The following is a 9990-nucleotide window of genomic DNA, read 5'->3' as shown; positions in this document are numbered from 1 at the left end:
TATGAGACAGCATGATGTACAAGTACACCCCCTGGACATGACTCTAGTCCATCGCAGGGCCCTTGGCCCTAATCTACTGTACATTACATTTACATTTACGTCATTTAGCAGACGCTCTTATCCAGAGCGACTTACAAATTGGTGCATTCACCTTATAGCCAGTGGGATAACCACTTTACAATATGTTATTTTATTTTTTTGGGGGGGTGGGGTAAGGGGGGGTAGAAGGATTACTTTATCTCTGTATAAGAACAATACAACATCAACCGAACACTGGAATATAAAAAGGAGATCCACTCAAACCAAATAGCTTCCCTGTATTCACAAAATGCCTTTATTTCCTGTTACAATCTCAGTCGTACCCTCTCTAGTAGTACATCACTGTGTGTAGTGTTTTATTTATAACGTCACTTTGTGTGGTCCAATAGCAGCTATTGTTTGGAGCCACGTTTCTCTTCACACAATGTCAGGATTTCCATAAGACCTTGGGATGTTTCCAATATGGACCAATGGCAGCCGGGAACCCAGTCTCTGGTCCGTTCCTTTGAACCACCAGTACGGCACAGGGCAGCCGGGAACCCAGTCTCTGGTCCGTTCCTTTGAAACCACTAGCACGGCACAGGGCAGCCGGGAACCCAGTCTCTGGTCCGTTCCTTTGAAACCACTAGCACGGCACAGGGCAGCCGGGAACCCAGTCTCTGGTCCGTTCCTTTGAAACCACTAGTACGGCACAGGGCAGCCGGGAACCCAGTCTCTGGTCCGTTCCTTTGAAACCACTAGTACGGCACAGTTACAAATGAAAGGTCTGTTTCCCAAACGGCACCTTATTCCTGTGTAGTGCAGGTCTTTTGACTGGGGCCCATGGGGTACTGCACTATATAGGGAATACAGTGCATTTATTTTATTTTATTGAACCTTTATTTTGACAATGCTGAGACCAAGGTCTCTTTTCCAGATGAGCCTTGTAAAGCACCACAATACACATACAAATGCAATATACACATTAAATGTGTGCGGTTTTAGAGGCTCTCATTTTACATTGACATTGTAGTCATTTAGCAGACGCTCTTATCCAGAGCGACTTACAGTTAGTGAGTGCATACATTTTTCATACTGGCCCCCCGTGGGAATCGAACCCACAACCCTGGCGTTGCAAGCGCCACGCTCTACCAACTGAGCTACAGGGGGCCTACTCTTGGCCGAAGAGACAAAATGTTGCAGTTTTAAAGCTAATTTCCTGCAATTCTACACATTTTGCCATGGGGAAGAGAGAACATTTTACAGTTTCAAAGCTAATTTCCTGCAATTCTACACATATTGCCATGGGGCTGAGGGTAATTTGTCAGTTTTAAAGCAAATTTCCTTCAATTATAAACATTTTGCCATGGCTTATGCCTTGTATCTGAGTGACTCAAACATAACAAAATCAATGGGGGCCCCATGCCATGACACATTGGGAATTTTAGATTCTCCCTGACTGTCTAGTTTTTATTGTGGTGATTGTTAGTTCTCAAAGATGATCTTATTTAAAAATATATAGCTCCATTATCTTTTCTACATATTTTATATCTGGTTTCCATCATTTAAGTTAACACTGAAAACATTTGACCGTCTTCTATAGGACTTGTTCCTTAATTACTTTGTAATTCTTAATGTCTTAACTAACTTAGCAACATACTTTTTAAAAGATAGCTTTTCGTCAATCCAGACGCTCAGATATTTATAGGCGGGGATACGATCAATGAGGGCACCATCCAAAGTACATTTACATTTTAGTCATTTAGCAGACGCTCTTATCCAGAGCGACTTACAGTTAGTGAGTGCATACATTATTTATTTTTTCATACCCACAACCCTGGCATTGCAAACACCATGCTCTACCAACTGAGCTACATCCCTGCTGGCCATTCCCTCCACTACCCTGGACGACGCTGGGCCAATTGCGCGACGCCCCCGTGGGTCTCCCGGTCGCGGCCGGCTACGACAGAGCCTGTATACGAACCAGGATCTCTAGTGGCACAGCTAGCACTGCGATGCAGAGCCTTAGACCACTGCGCCACTCGGGGTCGTACGTATGCATAAATCAAAATATATATTTTGTGATTTGGAAAATAACATATGCTTGGTTTTACCCACTTTAAGTACCGATTTCAGTTCAAAAAAAGGCTTTCTGTAAGGCAATAAAGGAAGACTGAAGCTCTGACAGAGCCTGGTCAGCTGTGGGGGCAACAGACAGAGCCTGGTCAGCTGTGGGGGCAACAGACAGAGCCTGGTCAGCTGTGGGGGCAACAGACAGAGCCTGGTCAGCTGTGGGGGCAACAGACAGAGCCTGGTCAGCTGTGGGGGCAACAGACAGAGCCTGGACAGCTGTGGGGGCAACAGACAGAGCCTGGTCAGCTGTGGGGGCAACAGACAGAGCCTGGTCAGCTGTGGGGGCAATAGCATACACCACAGTGTCATCTGCATACAGGTGAATGTAAAACATTTATTTGATAGACTGACAATATTGTTCATGTAAATAGTGAAAAGAACCAGACCAAGAATTTATCCCTGTGGGACACCCTTTGTTACAATATATATACATATATATACAGAACCAGTCAAACGTTTGGACACACCTACTCATTCAAGGGTTTTTCTATATTTTTCAAACTTTCTACCTTGTAGAATAATAGTGAAGACATCAAAACTATGAAATAACACATATGGAATCATGTAGTAACCATAAAAGTGTTAAACAATATATTTTATATTTGAGATTCTTCAAAGTAGCCACCCTTTGCCTTGATGACAGCTTTGCACACTCTTGGCATTCTCGCAACTAGCTTCATGAGGTAGTCGCCTGGAATGCATTTCAATTAACAGGTGTGCCTTGTTAAAAGTTCATTTGTGGAATTTCTTTCCTTCTTAATGCGTTTGAGTCAATCAGTTGTGTTGTGACAAAGTAGGGCTGGTATACAGAAGATAGCCCTATTTGGTAAAAGACCAAGTCCATATTATGGCAAGAACAGCTCAAATAAGCAAAGAGAAACGACAGTCCATCATTACTTTAAGACATGAAGGTCAGTCAATACGGAACATTTCTAGAACTTTGAAAGTTTCTTCAAGTGCAGTTGCAAAAACCATCAAGCTTTTATGCAACTGGCTCTCATGAGGACCGCCACAGGAATGGAAGACCCAGAGTTACCTCTGCTGCAGAGGATAAGTTCATTAGAGTTAACTGCACCTCAGATTGCAGCCCAAATAAATGCTTCACAGAGTTCAAGTAACAGACATCTCAACATCAACTGTTCAGAGGAGACTGCGTGAATCAGGCCTTCATGGCCGAATTGCAGCAAAGAAACCACTACTAAAGGACACCAATAAGAAGAAGAGACTTGTTTGGGCCAAGAAACACGAGCAATGGACATTAGGACCGTTGGAAATCTGTCCTTTGGTCTGATGAGTCCAAATTTGAGATTTCTAGTTCCTACCGTCATGTCTTTGTGAAACGCAGAGTAGGTGAACGGATGATAGAGTAGGTGAACGGATGATCTCCGCATGTGTAGTTCCCAGCGTGAAGCATTGAGGAGGAGGTGTGATGGTGTGGGGGTGCTTTGCTGGTGACACTGTCAGTGATTTGTTTAGAATTCAAGGCACACTTAACCAGCATGGCTACCATAGCATTCTGCAGCGATACGCCATCCCATCTGGTTTGGGCTTAGTGGGACTATCATTTGTTTTTCAACAGGACAATGACCCAAAACACACCTCCAGGCTGTGTAAGGGCTATTTGACCAAGGAGAGTGATGGAGTGCTGCGTCAGATGACCTGGCCTCCACAATCACCCGACCTCAACCCAATTGAGATGGTTTGAGATGAGTTGGACCACAGATTGAAGGAAAAGCAGCCAACAAGTGGTCAGCATATGTGGGAACTCCTTCAAGACGGTTGGAAAAGCATTCCTTATGAAGCTGGTTGAGAGAATGCCAAGAGTGTGCAGAGCTGTCATCAAGGCAAAGGGTGGCTACTTTGAAGAATCTAAAATCTAAAATATATTTTGATTTGTTTAAAACTTTTTTGGCTACTACATGATTCCATATGTGTTATTTCATAGTTTTGATGTCTTCACTATTATTCTACAATTTAGAAAATAGTAAAAATAAAGAAAAACCCTTGAATGAGTAGGTGTGTCCAAACTTTCGACTGGTACTGTATATATATATATATATATATATATATATATATATATATGTGGTCCTCTGTAGCTCAATTGGCTATTTCAGCCACACCCGTTGATGACAGGTGTATAAAATCGAGCACACAGCCATGCAATCTCCATAGACAAACATTGGCAGTAGAATGGCTTTACTGAAGAGCTCAATGACTTTCAACGTGGCACCGTCATAGGATGCCACCTTTCCAACAAGTCAGTTTGTCAAATTTCTGCCCTGCTAGAGCTGCCCCGGTCAACTGTAAGTGTTGTTATTGTGAAGTGGAAACGTCTAGTGGAAAGCCTTCCCAGAACAGTGGAGGCTGTTATAGCAGCAAAGGGGGGGACCAACTCCATATTAATGCCCGTGATTTAGGAATGAGATGTTCGACGAGCATGTGTCCACATACATTTGGTCATGTAGCATATGTCCAGAAAACCTGATTTAACACCATCAGCAAATACACACTGTGTTCCAACCTTTAAATCCTTTTCAAACCAGCTACATGCAGCCTGTCCAGCCTCTGAATAAGTAATGAGTTATCCACAGTGTCGAAAGCTTTAGACAGGTCATTAAAAAAGGGCCGCACAGTGTTTCTTCTTACCCAAACAATTAAGAACATAATTTAAAACCAAATAAGTAGCAGAGATGGCATTATGACCTGGTCTGAAAACTGACTGGTATACATTTAGAAATACATTTCGAAGTTAAAAAGGATCTAATTTGAGTATTTGCCAATAATTTTTGCTAGGCAAGAGAGTTTGGAAATGGGGCGATAATTATTTAGGTCACACGGATCACCACCTTTGAGATGGGGAAGTTTATGGGCCTCCTTCCAGACCCTGGGGATGCTACCAGGAGGAGTATATGGGCCTCCTTCCAGACCCTGGGGATGCTACCAGGAGGAGTATATAGCCGGCTTCCAGACCCTGGGGATGCTACCAGGAGGAGAATATCGCCTCCTTCCAAACCCTGGGGATGCTACCAGAAATAATTGTAAGGTTAAAATATATGTTAAAGATTCCACAATCAGAGGAGCAGAAAGCTGCAGAAAGACAGGATCAAGCAAAACAGCCCCAGTGGATTTTCTTTTACATCAATCTTAAGCAGGGCGTATAGCACATCAGTAGAAAGTTGTCGAAATTAAAACAAAAGATTCACTAGGAGTTGAAAAGTTCACAGAACTTCCATCGAGCCAACTGGAGGCTGTGAGAGGGGCAGGCAGTCGACTGGCTGACCAGGGTCAGTTAAACCACAATTTCTTTCAAATAAAAAGTCTGGCACAACTTGCTTAGGCAGGGAAGGAGAGGAATCTCAACGCTTCAGTGCATTAACGGTTTTCCAAAATATTGACCGATCACCAGCAGTCTGAGATAGAACTTAGGAAGTAGCTAGATTTCTAGATTTAGCTTTCTTGATTGAGGAAGTGCATCTATTTCTCAATTGGGGGGGGGGGGTCTATATGGCCACATCTATAACCAAAAGCTGACATGTTTTTTTTTTTTTTGGGGGGGGGGGGGATATTTAGAGAACATGATGCCACAAGCGTTGATTTCACATACAGTACCAGTCAAAAGTTTGGACACACCTACTCATTTAATGGTTTTTCTTTATTTTTTTTACTATTTTCTACATTGTAGAATAATAGTGAAGACATCAAAACTATGAAATAACTCATATGGAACAAAAAAAGTGTTAAACAAATCAAAATATATTTTATATTTGAGATTCTTCAAAGTAGCCACCCTTTGCCTTGATGACAGCTTTGCACACTATTGGAATTCTCTCAACCAGCTTGACCTGGAATGTTTTTCCAACAGTCTTGAAGGAGTTCCCACATATGCTGAGCACTTATTGGCTGCTTTTCCTTCACTCTGCGGTCCGACTCATCCCAAACCATCTCAATTGTATTGACGTTGGGTGATTGTGGAGGCCAGGTCATCTGATGCAGCACTCCATCACTCTCCTTCCTTGGTCAGATAGCCCTTACACTGCCTGGAGGTGTGTTGGGTCATTGTCCTGTTGAAAAACAAATGATTTGAGCTGTTCTTGCAATAATATGGACTTGGTCTTTTACCAAATAGGGCTATCTTCTGCATACCCCCCTACCTTGTCACAACACAACTGATTGGCTCAAACGCATTAAGAAGGAAATAAATTCCACAAATTAACTTTTAACAAGGCACACCTGTTAATTGAAATGCATTCCAGGTAACTACCTCATGAAGCTGGTTGAGAGAATGCCAAGAGTGTGCAAAGCTGTCATCAAGGCAAAGGGTGGCTATTTTGAAGAATCTCAAATATAAAATATATTTGGATTTGTTTAACACTTTTTTGGTTACTACATGATTCCATATGTGTTATTTCATAGTTTTTATGTCTTCACTATTATTCTACAATGTAGAAAATAGTAAAAAAAAAAAAGAAAAACCCTTGAATGAGTAGGTTTGTCCAAACGTTTGACTGTTACTGTACGTTGTAATGATGATGTTGTAATCAGCAATGTCAATATCCTTATCTGGGATCGAGCCTTTTTTAGCCAAGACTCTGTTATTGCAGCAGTTTAAATACCCTTCATTCCATTCACATAGGTAGCATGTGTTGTCCTTCATATACAATTAAGTACACAGCTTCGGACACAATATTTCCATTTCAGCCTGTTACATAAACTGGTAACACTAACAACAAACAACTGTAACAAAACATACATAGTTCATTTAATTTACAAAGTGGTTTGTATACATGATTATACCATTTATTGTGCATTTAAATAAACAGATTAAACCCCCTTTATCCGGTTAATAATAACTGAAAAGTGACAGTATTGATCCCCAGTGTTGAACAGGGAGCTTAAAATATTGACGATCTCTCAGACAACCAAGTGCACCAGGGTTGGAATCAATTCCATTTCAATTCCAATCAATTCAGGAAGTACACCGACATTCCAATTCTCTTCAATGCTTTTCAATTAGGAAAATGTGGAATTGGAATTTGGTTTACTTTCTGAATTGACTGGAATTTAAAATGGAATTGACCCCAACCCTGAAGTGCACTTCGGTATCAGGAATGTTCTCTGGTACAGTGGTTTAGTGTCATGGTAAAAAAACTTTCATCATCAGTGACAACTTTTGTGATCAACTTAAAGCCATGCTCCGTTACTTTGGCGACTACTTTGGACATGGACAGTAGTCGTGGGGGTTGGGTATGGCAGTACCGCAGAGTTCCCCATGGACAGTAGTCGTGGGGGTTGGGTATGGCAGTACCGCAGAGTTCCCCATGGACAGTAGTCGTGGGGGTTGGGTATGGCAGTACCGCAGAGTTTCCCCAAGCCTCAAATGGAATGTTAGTGTAACACTGTAGTTCTGTCCAAAGAAATACATGGTTCCGTCCATGTTCAGCTCACACCTGCTAAATTAGGAACAGATAAAATAATAAATACAATAAAGATGTTTAGGGGCTCAGCTGTTAGTGGTAGGGCAAGTGGGGGGGGAAGAGGACTGAGGGTTAAGGGTGGAATATTAATGTAACACTCGAGTTCCATGTTCCGTCCAGCTACTGTGGTGAGGGGTGAAAGTGTAGTATTAGGAACAGGTGAAATGATAGGGCACGGGGGCTAGGGGTGAGGGGCTCAGGTCTCTGACTATCCTGTTGAGGCTGGAGACCTTCTCTTCCAGTAGGAAGTTCTTCTTCTCTGCTACTTTCTGTCTCTGCTCGGTCATCTCCAAGGCCTTCAGCAGCTGGGCGTTCTCCACGTACAGGTCCTTGATCAACGAATCAGCTTTACCGTTCTTGTGGAGCTAGAGACGGAACGGAGAGGGGGACGTGACCAATCTCGCCTTGTTACTGCATGTAGTCTATCCCTCTTTTTCAACACCATTATTTTCTTTGTCATCATCCAAGAGACGTGTGCTTGCTGTTAGCAACCATCACCAGTAAAACCAATACTTACAGCAAACTGATAAACATAGAAATAAGACTGTTGAAGAGACTCCAGAAACCATTTTTTGATATTGCAGCTGAACGTCAACATCAAAAGAGAAAATACAGCTATAACGCGTGTACCTGATCTTTGAGTTGGCAGACCTTCTCTTTGAGCAGCAGCTTGACGTTATGCAGCGACAGCTCGATCTCCCTCATACGTTCCTCCATCTTCATCATCATCATCATCGTCGCCCTCTCATCCTGGTGATGGAGAAGAGGTACACAGATGAGACAGGGTTTTAAAAAAAAATTAATCAAATGTAGAGAATAATCTATGGCCTTAAATCACTGTGTGTCATTTTACAGCAACTTGCTTGATATCCTTTAGTTCTGCCCCATGTTTTTGGGTTGAACCATCTTTGTGTATCATCTGGCAATGTTCAAAAGGAAAGAAAGGGGAAATACACTTGGTTTAATTACACAAGGAAATACTTTTAGAAGTACTATATGTCTGGCTGTATGAATTGCAACATACTCATAGCTGAGTAATATACTGTAAATACTCATAGCCGAGTAATATACTGTAAATACTCATAGCCGAGTAATATACTGTAAATACTCATAGCTGAGTAATATACTGTAAATACTCATAGCCGAGTAATATACTGTAAATACTCATAGCCGAGTAATATACTGTAAATACTCATAGCTGAGTAATATACTGTAAATACTCATAGCCGAGTAATATACTGTAAATACTCATAGCTGAGTAATATACTGTAAATACTCATAGCTGAGTAATATACTGTAAATACTCATAGCTGAGTAATATACTGTAAATACTCATAGCTGAGTAATATACTGTAAATACTCATAGCCGAGTAATATACTGTAAATACTCATAGCCGAGTAATATACTGTAAATACTCATAGCCGAGTAATATACTGTAAATACTCATAGCCGAGTAATATACTGTAAATACTCATAGCAAAATGATTGTGTTCTATGCGGTAATCTATTCTTACAATAAGAAAGATGTGTGTCGAGATTCCATCTGAGAGAGGACACCAGAGTATGTGGTAGCTTTAACGCCGAGGAAGAAGGCCATTGAACACAAAACTGATGAAACTAGATGCTTTATTTTCTCTTGATTCTTTTCCAGTGAAATACATTCTAGTGCATTTATTAAAAAGTGACATCACAGCTAAATAAATAAAATACATAAATAATAGATAAAAACGAATAAATAAATATACAATTATTTGATCCAAAAACTTAAATACAATCTACAAACAACATAAATCATAAATAAAATAATAATATACATAAAAAGTCAAAACACACTAGAGAATAAAAACTGTACTTCTAAAGACTCAGACCTCTTATCAGACCTTCTACAGTAAACAGGAAGCCACATTAACATAACAATACAACCAATGGAAGAACATGAATCAAAACAGTCGCAAAATTATAATGAACATGTGACCATTCGTTTTTACTATCAAACTATTGTAGAGTTTAATACTGTTGGTAACTAACTGGTACCGTTTACAATAAAACAACAGTTGTGAGAGGTGAACAGGTCAACCAACTAAAAAGGTTATTCAAATCTTTGTGACAAAGATACAAAAAAAAAAAAAAACTGGCAGTTGACATTTTGAAGCTTGTTGGTTTTAAGTGCAAAAAATATAAATATGCAGGTCATCTTGAAAAAAATAGGTCCAATAATACATTCTGTTGAAACTATGAATCTACTGCAATCAGAGTATATTTCATGGACCTTTGACTCCAGTAAATTCACCTAGAGCTCAAGTTGTTTCAGAAAGCCCTTTGATTTGAGGAACATAACAAGGGAACTACCCTGTTTTATTCTGG

At 40.7% G+C, this 9990-nt stretch overlaps 1 protein-coding gene across 1 annotated transcript in view; it reads right to left on the bottom strand.

The window, feature by feature from the left end:
* Positions 1-6870: 6870 nt before the first annotated feature.
* Positions 6871-9990, bottom strand: part of nin (ninein (GSK3B interacting protein)) — a 64112-nt gene continuing 60992 nt past the window's right edge. The window contains exons 30-31 of the mRNA XM_084181845.1: positions 8256-8375; positions 6871-7990 (exon numbers count right to left, since the gene is read on the bottom strand). Coding sequence (XP_084037971.1) covers positions 7775-7990; positions 8256-8375 — 336 coding nt within the window. The 3' untranslated portion in view covers positions 6871-7774. The remainder of the gene's footprint in view (positions 7991-8255; positions 8376-9990) is intronic.

Source organism: Coregonus lavaretus (assembly GCF_964263955.1).
Source record: "Coregonus lavaretus genome assembly, chromosome: 18".
Taxonomy (NCBI): Eukaryota; Metazoa; Chordata; class Actinopteri; order Salmoniformes; family Salmonidae; genus Coregonus; species Coregonus lavaretus.
Note: the sequence above shows the minus strand (reverse complement) of the source record. Positions and strands in the feature narration are given on the sequence as shown.